Here is an 18,975-nt window from a genome sequence, read left to right on the forward strand (position 1 = left end):
TGCGCTGGGCGACGGGTGGTCGTGCTGGCGGTGGCGGCGGCGGACGACGGAACTGCGGCGTGACAGGGCCCTGGCGCGGTCGCGGAGGGGGTCCTTGACGGCGTGCGACGGCGGCGTAGGTCATCGCTTCTGGCTGGGGTTGCGGTAATTGAGGTTGCACCTCCGGAGCTCCAAGCGACCGCTGAACCTCATCTTTGACGATGTCAGCGATCGAGGCCACTTGAGGCTGCGACGACGGCAGGACCTTGCGCAGTTCTTCGCGCACAATGGCCCTGATGGTCTCTTGAAGGTCGCCGGAATCCAGTCCTTGGATGGCATACTGCGGCGTGAGCCCCTGGCGGTTATATTGCCGGGTGCGCATCTCCAGAGTTTTCTCGATCGTCGATGCCTCTGTAGAAAACTCAGCTACGTACGGTCTTCGGCGGGTGACGAATAAGTCCTGCGAAAAGTTCTTGCTTGACGCCCCGCATCAGGAAGCGGACTTTTTTCTCCTCTGACATTTCCGGGTCGGCGTGCCGGAAAAGACGGGCCATCTCCTCGGTGAAGATCGCGATCGGCTCGTTTGGCAGCTGCACTCTGGTTTCTAGTAGTGCTTGGGCTCGCTCTTTTCGTACGACGCTTGTAAACGTTTGTAAGAAGCCGCTTCGGAACAGGTCCCATGTCGTTAAAGTGGCTTCTCGATTCTCGAACCAGGTCCTGGCGGCGTCTTCCATTGCGAAATAGACATGCCGCAGCTTGTCGTCGCTGTCCCAACTGTTAAACGTAGCGACCCTCTCATACGTCTCGAGCCAGGTTTCCGGGTCCTCGAATGTTGATCCGCGGAACGTCGGAGGCTCCCTGGGCTGCTGCAGCACGATGAGGGACGCTGGGGCTGCCATTGGGGTTTCCTTGTCCAAAATCTTTTTGGTCTTCTCAGGTAGAAGTCCGTGCTCCGGGGGCAGTCCTTGCAGTCGGCGGCTAGCACGCTGGTCTTGGGCGACGTTGGTGTTGTCGTCGAGTTTCGTGCTTGGATCGCGGCTTTGCGGGGGCGTTCGAAACATGAACGCACAAGCACCTCCACCAGATGTCACGTGGTAGTGACGGTGAAGAAAGAAGCAGTACGCTGGAGTACAAAACTAGCTTTTTATTGGGCGAACCTGTGCCCACAAAACAGGCTACACTTATAGCACAACAAGAGCGGCGAACACAGTCGGCGATCGTCGTAAATCTGATTAGCGGGTCAAGCGCGTCGGCTTTTATACAACAGTCGTCGAATGTTCCAGACTAATCGTTGGGACCCGCGTGCCTTCTACAAAGTTCTACCCCATTCGCGTCACGCGATGAAATCTGATAGCACAAGGTTCGGCGACAGCAGACAACCGGATAGAAGCATCGATAACTTTCCAGAAACTTCGGATACATGCAGGCGCGTCCCGCGCTGTGCGATAACATTTGTACGGCGGCGAAACGTGGTCGCCCGATAGAGACAAGTACACGTGTCAATATGATGCCTCTCCCGGCTTCCCAGAAATGCAAGAAGTGACCGTCCACGCTGGAGCCCCCGTTGTCGTTTCAATCGTTTTTGTGACCAAGGCAGAAAGCTGGGCTGGTTGGTGTGTCATCATCAAAAGACTAGCGCAAAATAGCAGGGACAAAGACAGAGAAGACGACAGGACGACCCCAGTGTGAATAACTCTGATCCGCTCGGCCCCTTCTCCCATGACTGTTATGCTTCCGATCATTTTCTGTTTTTCACAGAATTTGGTCCAGTCGGATAGCCTTGTCTTGCCAATAGCTCTTCGAATCCCGGCTGCATTAACCGATATGCCCAAAATATAGTGATCGCTTTCTAGGTTTTCACCTAGGTTTGTCCATTGCGTCTCAATTATGTTGTTGGTGAACGTGAGGTCGGGGGAAGTGTACTTTGGACACGCCGTTCCCGATTCGCGTTGGGAGTTCCGGTTGGGTTAGTTGGAAAAGTCTGTAGCGCTCTACGACGTCTTTGTTACTGGCGGTACTTTGTTGCTGTGGCGTTTGTCGTAGTGCTTTGGAAGTGCGATCCGCAATTTGTATGGGTCGCTGTGATGTGCTGTTATTTATCATGTGCTTAAAAGCTTCAAACTCGGCTCGCAGCTCGGCTAAATTGTTACGAAGTAGTCTGTTTTTTTCTCGACTATTCTCTTGTACTCAGGCTTTCGTGTGATTGGTGTTTGTGTATTCTTAGATTTGGCAGTGGGAGATGCGGCTTGTGTGCCCAGCTCACCTGATTATCTTGAGGGTTGCTGCATGCCAGTAGGATCCCTGGCGACTTACTTCTTGGGACCTCCTTTTTTCTTGTCGGCTGTTGTTGCTGCTGGAGCACGTTTGGTCGGGATGTCGATCCAGGCACGTACCCAGGATTTTTTTTCGGGGGGGGCCCACCAGCCCCATCATCATCATCATCATCATCATCATCATCATCATCATCATCATCATCATCATCATCATCATCATCAGCCTGTTTTATGTCCACTGCAGGACGAAGGCCTCTCCCTGCGATCTCCAATTACCCCTGTCCTGCGCCAACCGATTCCAACGAGCGCCCGCGAATTTCCTCATTTCATCGCTCCACCTAGTGTTTTGTCGTCCTCGATTGCGTTTCCCTTCTCTTGGTACCCATTCTGTAAACCTAATGGTGCAACTGTTATCTAACCGGCGCATTACATGACCTGCCCAGCTACATTTTTTCCTCTTGATGTCAATTAGAATATCGTCTATACCCGTTCGCTCTCTGATCCAAACCACTCTCGTTCTCTCTTAACGTTATGCCTAGCAATCTTCGTTCGATCGCTTTTTGCGTGGTCCTTAACTTGCTTTCAAGTCTCTGCCCCATATGCACTGGCAAAATGCACTGGGAAATGCACTGGCAAATGCATTGGCACTGGACATATTTCACTGGCAAAATGCACTGATTGCACACCTTACTTTTCAATAATAATTAATGGTAAGCTTCCAGTCAGGAGCTGGCAATGTCTGCCGTATGCGATCCAACCTATTTTTATTCTTCTGTGAATTTCCTTCTCATGATCCGGGTTCCCTCTGATTAATTGACCTAGGTAAACGTACTCCTTCACAGTCTCTAGTGGCCGACTGGCCATCCTGATCTCTTGTTCCTTTGCCCGGTTATTAATCATTATCTTCATCTTCTGCATAATAATATTCAACCCCACTCTTACACTCTCTCTGTTAAGGTCTCCAATCATTTGTTGTAACTCGTCTGCATTGTTGTTGAATAGAACAATGTCATCGGCAAACCGAAGGTTACTGAGATATTTGCCGTCGATCTTTACTCCTAAGCCTTCCCAGTTTAATAGCTTGGATTCTTCTAAGCACGCAGAAAATAGCTTTGGAGAAATTGTGTCTCCCTGTCTGACCCCTTTCTCTCCAGGTATCTCCCTGCTTTTCTTGTGTAGAATTAAGGTAGCTGTAGAACCTCTGTACATATTCTAACGCGAAAGACGAGTCAGTAAGACAAGAAACTATTTACAGATTATATTTACAACAACGGTTGATGCGCTGACCGGTTAGATTCACAGCGCGAGCCTAGTTCGTTCTTCCTCCTCTTTTCTGGAGTGATGGCGCCTACGCGCCTCGTTCAAACAAACAAATACCTCACGCATGTAGCAATATTTTCGAAGCTTTTTACGTAAGCGTTCTGTACTCCTTGATTACGTAGTGCCTCTACGATTGCTGGTATCTCTACTGAATCAAATGCCTTTTTCGTAATCTATATAAGCCACATAGAGAGGCTTATTGTATTCTTCAGATTTCGCGATAACCTGATTGATGACATGGATGCGATCCATTGTGAGGTATCTCTTCCTGAAGCCAGCCTGTTCCCTTGGTTGACGAAATCCAGTGTTAACCTTATTCTATTGGAGATTATTTTGGTAAATATTTTATATAATACTGGGAGCAAGCTAATGGTCCCATAATTGTTCAATTCTTTAACGTCTCCTTTTTTTGAGGGTTAGTATAATGTCTGCATTCTTCCAGTTTCCTGGGACTTTTGCAGTCGATAGACACTTCGTATAAAGAGCCGCCAGTTTTCCAAGCATTATGTCTCCTCCATCTTTGATTAAATCGACTGCTATTCCACCTTATCCTCCCGCTCTTCATCGTTTCATGTCTTGCAGGGCCCTTCTGACCTCATCGCTAGCGATAGGAGAGTTTCTGCATCCTGTTCATTACTGTTTCTAAGTGAACTATCGTGACTCCTCTGAGTACTGTATACACGTCAGCTTAGAATTTTTCCGCTGCTTTTACTATATCTTCGAGATAGCTGATTATATTATCCTTCTTATCTTTTAGTGCATACATCATGCTTTGTCCTATGCCAGGTTTCCTTTTTACTGATTTCAGGCTGCGTTCATCTTTTGCGGCTTCTTCAGTCTTTCTCATGTTATAGTTTCGAATATCAGTTATTTTCGCCTTGTTGATCAGTTTTAACAGTTCCGCGAATTGCGTAACGCTGTGTGGCCGCCAGTCCCATACAACCGCGTAGAGCGCAGGACTCTGCGATTCTAGACGTACTGCGCTCACTGCGAAAGGTTAGAAAAACACCCACATAAGCACAGCAGAGAAGTGGCTACGTGAGGCGGTTCGACCGATAACTGTAGAAGCGTCATTCAAAACAAGTAATTGTTCTCCACTTCCGGCGGCGTTTTCTCTACTTCCTTTTTAAATAAAAAGATGTTGATCCATAAATATTCTCATAAACAACGGTTAACTTCTTTATTATTCGCTTTTGCTTGCAGTTTGGTTGTTGCCTTGGTTTCTCCCTTAGTATATCGCTTAATTTCTCAACTCATTGCGATCTTCACTGATTCGAGATCGGCGGTCAGGGCTTTCGCTTCAGGATCCATCGCTGAGGAGGCTCACAAGATTCTCAAGAACAAGATAATCTCTCCGCACACCATCACGTGGTTTCCGGCTCACCTCGACCCCCAGCTTGACTCGTTTGCGCGCGCACTAACCCACCGCGCGGGAGGAAGATTGAGCTCAGACTCTGGGGTTCTCGAGTTTCGGGACACTCTCACTACTTTCAGCGAAATTACTACGCACTATCACCTGGGTAGGAGGACTTATCCTCCCCCTCACTGCAAACTGGCTAGACCTCTGGCGTCCACTTTACGCATGCTTCAGACGCAGTGCTATCCGAACCTGGCCCTTTTCCACATGATCACTCCAGAGGCTTTCAGCTCTACTTGCCCCGACTGTGGGGCTGTTAGCAATCTCGCACACATGCTCTGGCGATGCCCCTCGTTACAGGGACCCAATCGCATCGCAGAACAAGAATGGAGCTCTGCCATCCGGAGCTCAGAATATGCACATCAAACTTGGGCTGTCCAGAGAGCCCACGATGCGGCGGTTAGGCTCGGCCTACCAGTCCCCACGTGGGAGCGGCCCGCAGCTCTGCCCTAGGGCAAAGCGTCTCAGGACCTTGCTGTTAAAGTTCTTTGTCTGTCTGTCTGTCTGTCTGTCTGTCTGTCTGTCTGTCTGTCTGTCTGTCTGTCTGTCTGTCTGTCTGTCTGTCTGTCTGTCTGTCTGTCTGTCTGTCTGTCTGTCTGTCTGTCTGTCTGTCTGTCTGTCTGTCTGTCTGTCTGTCTGTCTGTCTGTCTGTCTGTCTGCGATTTTTGTTTCCAGTTGCCAATTTTGCACGAAAAGTGCTATACAGTTAGGGAAAAACAGACGAGGTAACGGGCGACAGTCGTCTTGCTTATTGGTCTAAGGGTTATTGCAGGGTTCCATGATGGACGCTCATTCACAGTATTTCATTTCCCACCTTATCTAGCCCCTATCACGTGTATATGGTTCCGGGCATCTACCAGCGTCGCGGCGAGCCGTAACTCAAGGAAAAACTGAAGCAAAGGGATAAGTTAAACGCAATTGGCGTTTTCTCCGGCCGCAACTCGTTCCATGAGAGTACAGACCAGCTGAGTAACAGCCGCATCCCTCTCCTTGTCCCAGGATCAGCCTAAACAAAGAAGGTTGAACTAACAAAAGCAACAGCTATGCGCGTGACGGTTGAATAGATGGTGACAACTGAATGCATCTCGAGTTAATCGCGCGGGTGCGGAATCTACGAGAAAACTGTCCTTCACTATACAAGAGATGGCGATAACTACCGCCATCTAAAAGGAGTGAAAAAGGCAGCATAATGCGGACCGATGTACAGCTGTCAAGTCTCAACATTGATCTGGTGGCGCTTTAGGAATGTGTGAGGAGTGGTGGCGTGGGTGGCGAGGGGGGGGGGGTATGTCACTTAATTTCGGGGGGGGGGCGGGCCCCCCCCCGGGCCCCCCCCTGTGTCGATCGACACGTGCCTGTGTCGATCATTTTCTCGGGCCCGGCTGCCTGGACCAAGCTCGGCTCTGTGACGGCGAGCGGGTCCTGGAGCGGCTGCGAGGATCTGCCGTTGGATAGAACTAGAGCTTGAAGTCTTCTTCTTCGGTGGCGAACCATCGTAGCTGGGTCTTGGTTGGTTTCTTGGTCCGTGGTCTTGGATGGAATTTGCACGGTGTTCAAACAACTGTTAACAATGGCAATCTTCTTATGTGACGGCCGAAGTAATATTGAAATCGCCCACCTCCGCGCAGCCCGGATGGCGTTGTCTCCGCCATTTAATTAGCTCAATTATGCCGACATATTTTCTCCAGCACTGAGGTATACATGTATCTCCATACACGTGGTGAACCCCTCGCATTTTCCTTGTTTTCAAGTCTGCGTGTAGTACAGATGTCTCAGACTGTCGTCCGATTTCTGCCATGGTGACGCAATGGCTATGACACTGCGCTGCTGGGCACAAGGTCGCGGAATCAGTTTCTAGCAACGTCGGGCGCATTTCCTTGGGGACAGGATTTCAAAAAAATATTTTCACGTTAAAGAACCCCAGATGCACAAAATTAATCTGGAGTCCCCCGCTACGGCATTCCTCACAAGCAAAGCTTCGCGGCGTTAAATCCAGCAATTTAGGAGTACTGACCGTCTAATGTCATTTCTATTGTGATAGCAATTATATGGACGCTCGAGACGCATTTACGTCGTCTGCACGAACGCCCGACGCCTGCAACACCGTGTACTCATGACGCCAGCGTTGTGGGACGCCTGGTAGCAGAGCTAGGCGCTGTTCCTTCGGCCCAGCATTGCCTTACATGCTGCGTCGCGTCGACATATGTTGCACCCGCCTATTGTTAGATCACCATGCGATGGCCACACGCGCAACGTACGCTAAACCTTGCTATCGTTGGTAATATTTCACCATTCGGACAAGACTGCCAATTTTTTCGCGCTTTGTTAAACGAAGGTATGGACCTCGGAAACTTAGAAGAAATATTGGGAAACCCCAGAGTGACTTAAATAATTTGCTAGTAGGCTTTTTCTACGAACAGCTTTGCTTCACTTTCGTCTCTCATAAGGTGGTAGCAAAACATTGTGACGCTTTACCACTCGCCCATGGAGTCGTACGCCACGCTGTTACATTGGGCCGCGCAATGACTATAGCGGCACAGCTGACAACAGAACGAGTGGCAAAATGTCACGCACGAATTCCAGCTCCCAAGTGGCCATTATTTGTGTCATTACGTGACGACGCACGGACGTCCTGGTAACGGAAACCGAAACTTCTTTCCAGTAGTTACTTGGGGGTTTCAAGGTCTAGCTTGGACCTTCATTAACACAGGAAATGACAAGTCAGAAATATCACGGTGCTCCTTTAAAGGAGTCTTCAGCTTGCTCTTCGTAACATGGTGTTTTTTAGTGTGAACCGTTTTTTGGATTCCGAATCTGCATGGACTTTCTTCGACGACCTAGCAGTCACGAATCTCGAGATTTTCGTGACCCAGATCTCCGCGCCACTATTTCGATCAGAGGGCTCAAGTCGTCACCATGATCACGTTCTACGACATTAGCAAAGCTTTTGCTGTGGATAGCCACGCACTGCTTATGAATCATGTTACGAGCTTTACTGTTCACACTTGATATTTCGCTCTCCTGCACAGCTTTCTCTTTGATAGATATTGTCGTGTTTACATCAATGACGACTGAAATATCTTTGTACAGGGCCACTAGCTTCGTTACTCAAACGTCTCTACAAGAGCCCCTACTTCTTGATCGTTAAAATTTTTTCAGCTATCCCGAAGCCCTACTTCATTGCTGGCGGCAGTCTTTTAAAGGAAATTTGCACAATGTGATGACCGCGCTGTATACTGTGTTTCGACGTTAACGTTGAGTATTTCTCTCATCGCTGTTACAAAAGGGCCTTAACTTGAATATTGTGAAAACCAAAATATGACTCGCTGGCAAAACAGGAATGTATTGCGTTTCAAAGCGAAGCTTTCTTTTCGAACCCCTCCACTTGCTGAACATGACTGCTGTCCTGCCAAATAGAGGACTAGCATAGAGCCGACAACGCGGTGTTGCATTCATGTGACGCTGGTTTTCAGCTAGACGCATAGCTGGCACGGTCTAGCACCTGGTCGCCTGCCCCACCACATGCTTGTGACCCTTGTGTTGTTTTCCCACGTTCCTTCACAGAATTCGGCATACCGACCAAGCGCTGCGTGCTGATGGAAGCAGCATGTCTACGTGTACAGTTCCAACCATAACTTACACAAGTGTGCTAAACTATAGCGTTCAATGTACCAACATCACCTGAAACTTCGACGTGCGTACATGGCTGTGCCGACCGTTTGTCCATTTTTCACCCTATAATTGTGTCAGCTAAGTGCCGCGGGAATATCGGCAGCACAGTAGATATGGCATTACGCTGCCGAGGTTACAGATCCCGGCAGCGGCAGCCGCATGCCGATGAAAATGGAATGCGAAAACGCTCGTGTACAGTGCATTGTGTGCACATTAAAGAGCAGCAGTTGGCCAACGATAATCTGAGCACAATGCTTTGGGGTTGGTATACCTCTCCAATAACGTGCACTTGATTTATGCGGATCCAATAGAATGCCAAGGTACTTTGGTATTACACAAGGCCATTCAATGCTGGCAAACTGTGTTGGTTTAAACCGTGTCGGTGAACTGGGTCAGCTATTGATCACATGCATAGGCCAGAATTTAGAATACACACATTGATCAAAAAAATATATTTATTCTATGAAAACCTTACAGAAAGTCGAACATGTCATTTAAATTTAAAAAAATGTCGATCTTTGAAAATTAAACGTACAAGATACAAGAGTATGCATCGTATTCAGAAATGTGCCTTAACTTCAAAGTCCATGTTCCACTTAATCAAAATGGCACCTGTTGTAAACGCACCGAAGGAAATGCAATAAGAGTCTTGGGCACGTACAAGCCAGGAGTCATTTAGATCAAGCATGGGCTTTTCAGTTAAGATGCATTTCTTAATACGGTGGTAAGGCACATTCAAATGTGTCATGGGGCTCCATACCAGGCATTGTTGCAAGTTTTGGTTATAAACTCAAAGATGTAAAGTGCCACCTCTGCAGCAATCTACCACGAGAATCTAGAGGATGTAGCAGTAGACAGAAGGAATAGAAACAAATGAAATAGGGAAGGTGGGGAACTGCTGCAAAGGCAACAGTATAAGGGAATGAGCTGCTCTCCCGACTTTAAAGGAGCCTTCCAATAGATTAAGCGCCAAAAGTGACGGCACACAAGAAGAAATACAGACAGGACAAGGCGCTGTCCTGTCTGTATATTGAAAGCTATGCACCAACTAACCCCATAACGTGTTTTACTTAAAGGGGCCCTTTAAAATGTGTTTAGTATATTCATTTCGCTTCCCGCAGTTCCGGAGGTGTGTCTGGTTGACAAGAGGGATGGGCGGCCTTGAAGGCGGGCAAGCTCTCCAGAGCAGTGCTAACTCGGGACAGCGTGGGGAATTGGCTCATGTCGATTTTGAACCTGTTGGCATTGTACACTTGAGGCACCAAGCAGGCGTCTGCAATGGTCACTTCATCTCCAACACAGTACTTCCCGGCTGTCTTGGAGACAGTAGCTTCCAGAGCTGCATCAAGGTATGGTAACAAACAATTGCACGAAGATGCACAAACCTCACCAATGAAAATGCAAACATCAATACTTGCTACAGTAAAATGCAAAGCTTTGATAAGAGGATTGCATCACGTTAAGCAATCAACATTTCTATCCTCGGTTTTGTTACCAGCTAAATGACTCCATAGAAGGGCTACATGTTAAAAACGCTCATTGTATAAATATGCTTTCCAAACTCTATCATTCATTTTCAAGAAAATGGTTCACTTACAGCAGAGACACTGAAGGCCGAACTCTTTTCTTTTTTATTCTACGCCGAAACCTTAGCACCCACACATAAACACGGCATCACAGATTTGAAAGTCTTTTCTTGTATTCAACTTGTTTTGGAATAGGAAAAGTCTTTGATGATGATGATGATGTTTGAGGTTTAATGGCGCAAGGGCCAGTTATGGCCAAAGAGCGCCATGCTAGTGGTAATGAATATGTCGTGGTCCGATGGGCTCTGTGAATTTAATGTGACTTGGCTGTAGAGGGGCCTAAAAGAGTTTGTGTAAATTGCATAAAAATTACCCGTAATAAAATTATGGCAATGAATAAAGACATGTACTACGATCACTAAAATACATTAAAAAGAATGATGCATTATATAAAATATGCGAGAGACTAAAATTGTCTAAGAGCACTACTGCCTCGCCAGAGCCCTTGAAACGCAAGGGCCGAGAGGCATGTGCTATACAAAATAGCTATCAAAGCGGCATCCTCTGGAGAGAGGAGACGCTATGAACGTATAGGGCTAATTACATGTAACACAACATCTTTCAGGAAGTCTAGGACTGCGTTAGTGTCAAAGAGTGGTTCTGGGCCGAGTAACATTACAGGATGAAGGGGAATGTGCTGACGGTATGCTAATGGAAAATGTTTCTTTCTGTCAGATTCGGCTTTCCGACACTCCAGGAGGACATGGAGGACGGTCAGCCTCTCCCCGCATCTCCCACAGGTTGGGGGCTCATTTCCAGTAAGTAAAAAGTTATGCGTGCCAAAAGTGTGTCCTATTCTTAGACGACAGAATAGGACATCTGTCCGGCGTGATTTTGTTACAGGAGGCCAGAAACCTAATTGTGGCTTTATTACATGCAGCTTATTATTTGTTTCCAGGTCCCACAAGCGCTGCCAGTAGTTTCGCAGTTTCCTTCTTAAGAAAGGCTTCAGGTCTGCGACAGGGACTGTAGCGGTAGAATTAACAGTGTGTGATGCAATTGATGTGGCCATTTGGTCCACTAACACGTTACCCTGGATGCCCCTATGTCCAGGCACCCAGCTTATTATCACATGCTGGTTAGATACATATGCTTTACTTAGGGCGGAATAGAGTTCAATGATTATAGGATTTTTGTGCTTACAGAACGATATCAAAGACTTCACAACACTTAGGGGGTCCGTATATATAATTGATTTTTTGAGTTTTGATTTCCTTATATGCTTCACGGTCGACAGTATTGCGTAGGCCTCAGCCGTGAAGATACTAGTTTCCGGATGCAGTAAATCGGATTCCGAGAAAGATGGACCGACGGCTGCATAGGACACCCCGTCGCGTGACTTCGATGCATCTGTGTAGAACTCAGTGCAGGAGTATTTGTACTGGAGTTCCCGGAAGTGCATTTGGATTTCAATCTCTGGAGCATGCTTTGTGACTTCCACAAAAGATATATCACATTGTATGAGCTGCCACTCCCACGGAGGCAGCAGCTTGGCTGGATGCATTAGGGGAGTGGAACGTGCATTTCTTCACTAAGCTCCCTCACACGCAGCGAGAAAGGCTGTCTTATGGAAGGACGATTGGGAAAGAGTGTAGCATATGTCATGTCATTAATGATATTAAAACAGGGATGTTGTGGATTTGAGTGGACATTCAGAAAATATGTTTGGCTGATGCATGTTCTCTGCAGATGAAGTGACCACTCATTTGATTCTACATATAAACTTTGTATGGGACTCGTTCTGAAAGCGCCAGTGGCCAGTTGGATTCCTAGATGGTGGACCGGATCTAGCATCTTTAGCGCGCTGGGGGCTGCAGAATGATAGATCACGGCACCATAGTCTAGTCGTGATTGAATTAGGCTCTTATAGATATTCATTAAACACTTTCTGTCACTACCCCATGTAGTCTGGGATAGAAGTTTCATTATGTTCATTGTTTTCAGACATTTTTCTTTAAGATATTTAATGTGGGGGACGAAAGTGAGTCTGTAGTCAAGTATGACACCTAGGAATTTGTGCTCTTTGCTGATAGGTATTCGTTTTGTTACCAGCTAAATGACTCCATAGAAGGGCTACATGTTAAAAACGCTCATTGTATAAGTATGCTTTCAAAACTCTATCATTCATTTTCAAGAAAATGGTTCACTTACAGCAGAGACACTGAAGGCCGAACTCTTTTCTTTTTTATTCTACGCCGAAACCTTAGCACCCACACATAAACACGGCATCACAGATTTGAAAGTCTTTTCTTGTATTCAGCTTGTTTTGGAATAGGAAAAGTCTTTCTTCATGCCAGTTACTATTGGTTGTCGGGTTACACGTGCCATCTTCTATAAAAGTCATGCTGTTTTTCAATAAAAATTCAGTTGCAAGTACCGCCCGGCGTCGTCTCCCTCTGTTCTGTGTCAGTAGCAGTTTTATTCACAATATCTCACCAACTGGCCTACAGCTTTACCTTGCTAAATTATGTACCTTTTGTTACTGCACCCTTTATGGCTTGCTAAGCTTCCTCTTCTGTTGGGGACTATATTTGACTAATACAGCTTAATGCATACTTCTCTTTATTGTACCTTCAAAGCAGTATAACATGAATAACAAATAATAAATTGAAGTAAAAATGGATCTTTGCATTAAAATACTGTTTGCGATCAGTCGGTCCTTCTATAGTGGCAAACCACAGCCGACAATACAACAGCGTGCTGGTCACTTCTGAGTACACCTTCTAATAGCTCTGTAAGCTGGGCTGCTGATGTTTAATTTCACGCATGTAATAACACATGCCGAACATGGTAACTTACCCTTGAAGCCTTTGGTAATAAAGTGGGCAGCCCACTCGCTTCTTTTGGACTCATCCAGTCGTTGCAGAACATTCAGATTCTGCAGTGGCTGAATCCCGGATGCAATTATTTCTGCAATGGCTCGCACCTAAGGCAATCAAGAAACAAGTGCATTTTAGATATGTTAATACAGCAGAAAAAAAAAAGCTCATAGTAAATATTATTCACAAATATTAATGCAAGAAACAATAGAATTGCCATTAGCAGTACCTGGTCTTTCTAAGCTGCTCAACATGTGAAGCAGCAAGAAAAATTGCACGAAATTACAGACTAGAATGTAAATGATGAATGGTGCTTAAGATCCACTAATATTGATGGCTGTATGTTCATAGCAAAGTGGGAGAGCAATATGGGGGGAAAATATGCAACTTCAAGACCCTTCATGCTGGTGTAAACATTTTGTTGTTTTCACATTTTCTGACATCTAGGTCTATGAACCTGCTGCATCCCCCAGTTGCTTTTTCTGAACAATATTTATCAACCAGAAACTGAGCTTATCATATTCATTAATTCATTTGTCATGCTTAGGTACAAAGCAATATGATGGAAAAACATTCTGATCTGGGATTGAAATAACAATCATGCATTTTCATGTAGAACATTACACTCAGCTTACTATAGCTGTATTTTATTCATATATCGTATTTATTCTAGCAAGTCTAACATAATATGCTAAATTACACAGATATTACCCAATACATCACACTTCAATGGCTTTAGAATGATCGAGAAAGCATGATGTATACAATCAGCAACCGAGAATAAAAGAGGCAAGAAACGACAGGCATCTATAATCAAGAGAGAGTACCAGTACCGTTGAACAACTGTTTGGTTTCACATGTCCTTTCAGTGAATAGCGATCTGACTAAACTGTACTTTTGAAGAAACAGTTGGCTCAGCACTGCAGTCCAGGATGCATGTCTTGTACACACTGTGTACCAAGGGCAGATGAAAAGACTGCCAGGTGCATACCACTCTACCAGTTAAACCACTAGCTGGCTCATTTGCACTGAACCGATTACATTAACGAGGTTAATTGGCACAAGGCCATCTCAGGCCAAGTGCCATGACAATGATTCTAATTTGACATGACAAAAAGGCACCCTACACATATGCTGATTTAGGATAATGGATACACAAGGGCGTAAATGTAAAATATCAGTGTGTAAAGCCACGCTAAAGCAATGTCATTACAATGCTTCGTCACCTGTGAAGATAACGCTGGTGAATTTGGTGGTAAATGACCCCCCATGACTAAAAAAAACTAACTTCTACAAAGTACTTTAAAACAGTTTCAATAGAAAACATTGCTTCTTCTGATAGACATAGGACAGGGTGAGAAGGTATATGTACGTAAAAATGCATTCAAAACAACGTACTATTCCACAATTAGAAAAAGGCCATTAAATTAAAATGTGCAGAACAATTGGTTACTCTCAGCATTTTTTGCTAATTGGTGGAGCTTCTCCAGTGAAAAGATGCGTGCGTGTGTCCCATTTGTAATCTACAGAATGCTTCTTCTGATAGGCTCGGAAGTTTCAGTCTCTTCCGCAACTGCAGTCTTTGCTCAGTGTAACTTATTTTCTGTTTCTTTATCCCACTCCGTCCATGCACTGAACTTTTGAGTTTCCTGCTGGGTTCAGTTTATTATGTTCACGTGCATTACTTACCAGTTCCAGCCCCTTAAACTTGAAGTGCGCATCACTTGCGACATCAAAAAAATTATTTTGAAGCAAATGAACAGTGGCCCCCATCCTTCACCACTATGCTGAAAAACACCTTTTGTTACTTCAAAATAATTAAATTCTGAGGTTTTTACGCGTTAAAACCACGATCTGATAATGAGGCACGCTGTAGCTCCAGATTAATTTTGACCAGCTGCGGTTCTTTAACATGCACCCAATGCATGGCACGCGGCATTTCTGCATTTTACGCCCATCCAAATGCAGAAATTCATCACGACTTCGAAAGAGTTGCGAGTGAAAGGTTTCCTGGCATGAGAACGCAAGCTTGCCCTGGGCTGTGGCCTCACATTATCCATGTTTCTCTCTTTGAATTCAGTGTAGCTGCAATAGCTAACACTAAGTTTCACATCAGTAAAGAAAATCTGGCTGTCTGGAAAAAGAGAGTACCACTTAGTTGTTTCACACTTGAGGTAACCAGAGTAGTCAAAACTTTACAGTGTTGTGCAGCTGAATTATTACTCAAACAGAGATGAGGTAAAATATCACTTGCAAAGTGCAGAGATCAAAACATGCTGATACCTTGGCCCGTTGTGCTGGTTCTTTGGGCAGCAATCTCGGCTCGGGGTATTTCTCCTCTAGGTACTCTATGATGGCCAGCTGCCGTACAGAACAAGAGAACAGAAAAATTGCATAAGCCATAAGTTTTGTGTATTAGAAGACAGATTATTGGCCAGCAGTCATGATTAGTAAGGGAGGCTTAATGTTGTTTGCTTGCAGTTAGAAAACTATTGCACACTACAGAAAAATTGTAAGATACGCCTCTTGAAGAGTAAAAGAAAAAATGATCACATGGCGTACTATTCTCTATTTTAGCTTAACCATTCTAGTCAAGGCAGCCACAATGCATAACTGCAATGCGCAGTGCACACACATGCAGCCTGTATAATCTAAAGAGATATCATGATTATCAGCTTCGTTTTTTCTGAGCAAGACCACGTAGATCTCTTCTTTTTCTGCCAGGATGGAGGAGCTAAACAGTTAGCTAAGCTGGTGTATTTTTCTCCACCGACTCACAAGAATATCGGAATTAAGAACCTTGTTTATCATTACATAAAGATGAAACAGACACAAAGTGTCAGTATCGTCATGCTTGTTTCTCTCTGTGTTTCATCTCTGTAGTGTTAAACATGTCATTCACGAGAACATTGCTGCACTACATACTACATTTATTCACTTAGGTCCAAGTGCCCGTACCCCAACCACCTCGACTATACTCAATCACATTTGACTATTTGCTCACTCCTCAGATTTTTTTTTTACAGTGTGTCTTGTCCTTCCGACTTGGCCTGCTTGAAAATCAATATAACAAAGTTACTTCAGTACAGAAAACATAAACTACCGATGATCATGCAACTCAGGCCCTTGCCTTCTTTAGAAAGCATATTTTCCCACAGATTTGCCTCTACAGGCTCCCAAGCTTGCATTCTGCGTATTAAGTACAGCCGCTGCCTATGGCCTCCACTTTCTGAACATAACAAAGATACAATGGAAAGCGACGGGAGCACAAACTGCACCACTTACACTCTGTGTGAATGTCTCGCCATTATGTTCCAGGGCCGGTACTTGCTCCATTGGGTTCACTTTGACGTACTCGGCAGCGTGCTGTGTGGTAATAAGGGGACACAGAATTACATCTACGCATTTGAAAGATCCACCAAAAGAAAATGTGCACACTTTCCTAGAGAGCGGTCACCAAATACTGAGAACATTTTGCTCGCTTCGTACAGCTTGGCAATAGCCGGTGGACTTTTCCCATTAATGCTAGGCCAATTTCTTTTTCGCCAGGCAGCTTGTCAACTTGATATCATTACAGGTGGATTTTGAACCAACAGGCATGTGTGCAACTAGCATGTTGAATGTCGACCGTGTTACGTGCAACTACCAAGTGCTAGAATGGGCATCTGATGCTTCTGTGTTTCAAATGGGCTTTCTTATGATGCAGAGAAAAAAAGATATGAAAAGGAGAGAGTGTTCCATTACTGGCTTTTGAGGAAAAATGAAAATTTAGCTTAGGAATTGGGAAGAGGCTCTGTTGGTTGCCTGCTAAAATTATGATTATATCACAATGGTAGAAGTTGTACTAGACAAGTGCATTAGCGAAAGCAGGGCAATGTTATGCCTCTTTACTGCAATCTTTTCAGGCATAACTTCGTTAAGTTTTTTCTTAAGCTGTGTGTGATGCCGACTAAGCTTTGGGGAAGCACCAAGAACTCTCGGGACTTGACATTTATTGGAAGCAGAGTAGATGATCAAGAAACTTCTACTGTGCTATTGAATCCTTTAGTTTGTTTCCTTTTCAATGCAGTCAGCATTCTTTGTAAAATTTGAGCTCTTTTCTTATGCCCATCCGTATGTAGCATCTACCATGGCAACTTTGGCCACTGGAGCTGTGCCCAATTGTTGGGTCAGCAATGAAGAAACTAAGTAAAACAACAAAAAGAAATTTCCAGTCTGTTGGTTTATTCTTGCATGTCCAGTGATTATGAATGCTCGGCTATAACGAATGCACTGTGCGCAACCATAATAATCGTTATAAGGGGGATCAACTATATATTCACTTGTACAAAGTTCTCAAGAATCACTATGTTGAGTCCTTGGTTTCCGTTAGAATGCAAATTTTATCCATCAAACATTAAACCCTGAGCACACGCTCTCCTCAGCCCACGTGACATGATGACACAGACAGCCAGTGTGGCACCTTCAAGGTGGTGTCGCCACCCCCACCCAACATTGTTTCTTGCACATTTTCTCACTTGCCCATTCTCTGCACATGGTAAGACAGATATGTTTTTTGGTGTCCCAAAAGTGTAATTTACAAATCTAACTTAACAGTATTTTTCTGGTCATAATAGCAACTGTAATTCATTTTTAGTCATTATTGCCAGGCTGGGGCACTTCTGAAAGCCCACTTTTCTTTCTCTCTCTCTTTTTTTTTTTTTGCTCCTGTGTTGCAAAAGCTTCTGCACCTGTACATAAGCAAGGCATACCCTGCATTGTGATGTACTCCCACATTTTCTTAGAAATTAGGACTCGAGAATAACACCATCTAACGTCTTGTGTGCACATCAATGCTACATATAGCAACACGTTCCGAGGCCCCAGCCCTGATAACATGAAGCACTGCTTACCTGCTCGCCGCCATCCTTGATCAGGTTGACAGCTTTGTACTCGTAGTCGACGTTTTTCCATGCCAGGGCTGGGGAATTAGAGGGACGGTATTATTCTACAGTTACATTCCGCACGCAGAAAACGTGACAGCTCTGAACATAGACTGGACGAGAATGCTTGCTGGAGAGCGTGCAAGCGGTACATACCGATGCGAACCCTGTAGGCACAAGAGCTCCTGAAGTAGGAGTAGAGGACAGGCTGAAAAGACATGGACAGTCGCAAATGTATCAACCATAAATGCTCAGTGCTGGATGGATTCATTTCTAGCCTACAATTCTACATGGCTAAGCAACGATTATATGTTTCACAAAGTGCAAAAATGAGCTCCAGACCTTAGAAGTCATCGATGCAGTAAGCACGGCGCGCACAAGTTCACAACTAGCCTCCGCGTGACGGCACCGACGTGGACCTGCTCGGCGAGGAGAAAGTTCTCGACACGAGCAGCGCTAATCAGAGGAGAAAAACGATCTGCCCGGCTGCTAAGACAGCCTCGGGCATGGCTTGCTTAACAGCGTGCCAGGAAAAGAAGTCCAACAGCTCCTCCCCGCCCCCCTCTCCGAGCTTCTTCCGTAGCGTTCTGCGGTCCCGGGGAGATTACAGGATGTTCTGTGTGTTTTCTCGTGGGCTTTGGCCTTGCATATAAGGGCGATCGACTTCGAACGAGCGACAACTTAACTAATCAAACACTCTAGTTTATCTCATGACAAACTTATTTGAGACTTATGACACCGCGAGACACTCACGTTTAAAACGTTGACATCAAAACTAGCACTAAGACAAACGTACAAAAAAAGGAATAAAGCAGCGCACCTTCAATGCAGCCATTCTGCTTGCTCTTAACGCCAATAAACTTGCAGCTGCGTCTCAACAGTCGCACAACTTGCAGTCCAAGTAATCAGCTGTTATTCCCGCGCCGACGGGACCGGCGGGAATCGCAACTTCAGTTGCTTCGAGAGAGATGGCGACACCGGCGGCAC

The 18,975-nt window shown here is 45.4% G+C and overlaps 1 protein-coding gene across 2 annotated transcripts; it reads right to left on the minus strand.

Moving 5' to 3' along the window:
- Positions 1-9,098: 9,098 nt before the first annotated feature.
- LOC135899076 (maleylacetoacetate isomerase-like) lies at positions 9,099-18,948 on the minus strand. Of its 2 annotated transcripts, none has more exons than XM_065428324.1 (7): positions 18,809-18,948; positions 18,145-18,196; positions 17,959-18,026; positions 16,352-16,432; positions 15,350-15,427; positions 13,047-13,173; positions 9,099-10,000 (listed from the first exon to the last, which is right to left on the minus strand). In XM_065428324.1, the coding sequence occupies exons 1-7, from the start codon at positions 18,821-18,823 to the stop codon at positions 9,765-9,767; spliced, it is 657 nt and encodes a 218-aa protein (XP_065284396.1). In that variant the 5' UTR covers positions 18,824-18,948; the 3' UTR covers positions 9,099-9,764. The 2 variants fall into 2 exon arrangements, with proteins under 2 accessions (XP_065284396.1, XP_065284397.1); XM_065428325.2 differs by lacking the exon at positions 18,809-18,948 and adding an exon at positions 18,331-18,564.
- Positions 18,949-18,975: the final 27 nt, after the last annotated feature.

This window comes from Dermacentor albipictus, chromosome 7 (genome assembly GCF_038994185.2).
Source record: "Dermacentor albipictus isolate Rhodes 1998 colony chromosome 7, USDA_Dalb.pri_finalv2, whole genome shotgun sequence".
Classification (NCBI taxonomy): Eukaryota; Metazoa; Arthropoda; class Arachnida; order Ixodida; family Ixodidae; genus Dermacentor; species Dermacentor albipictus.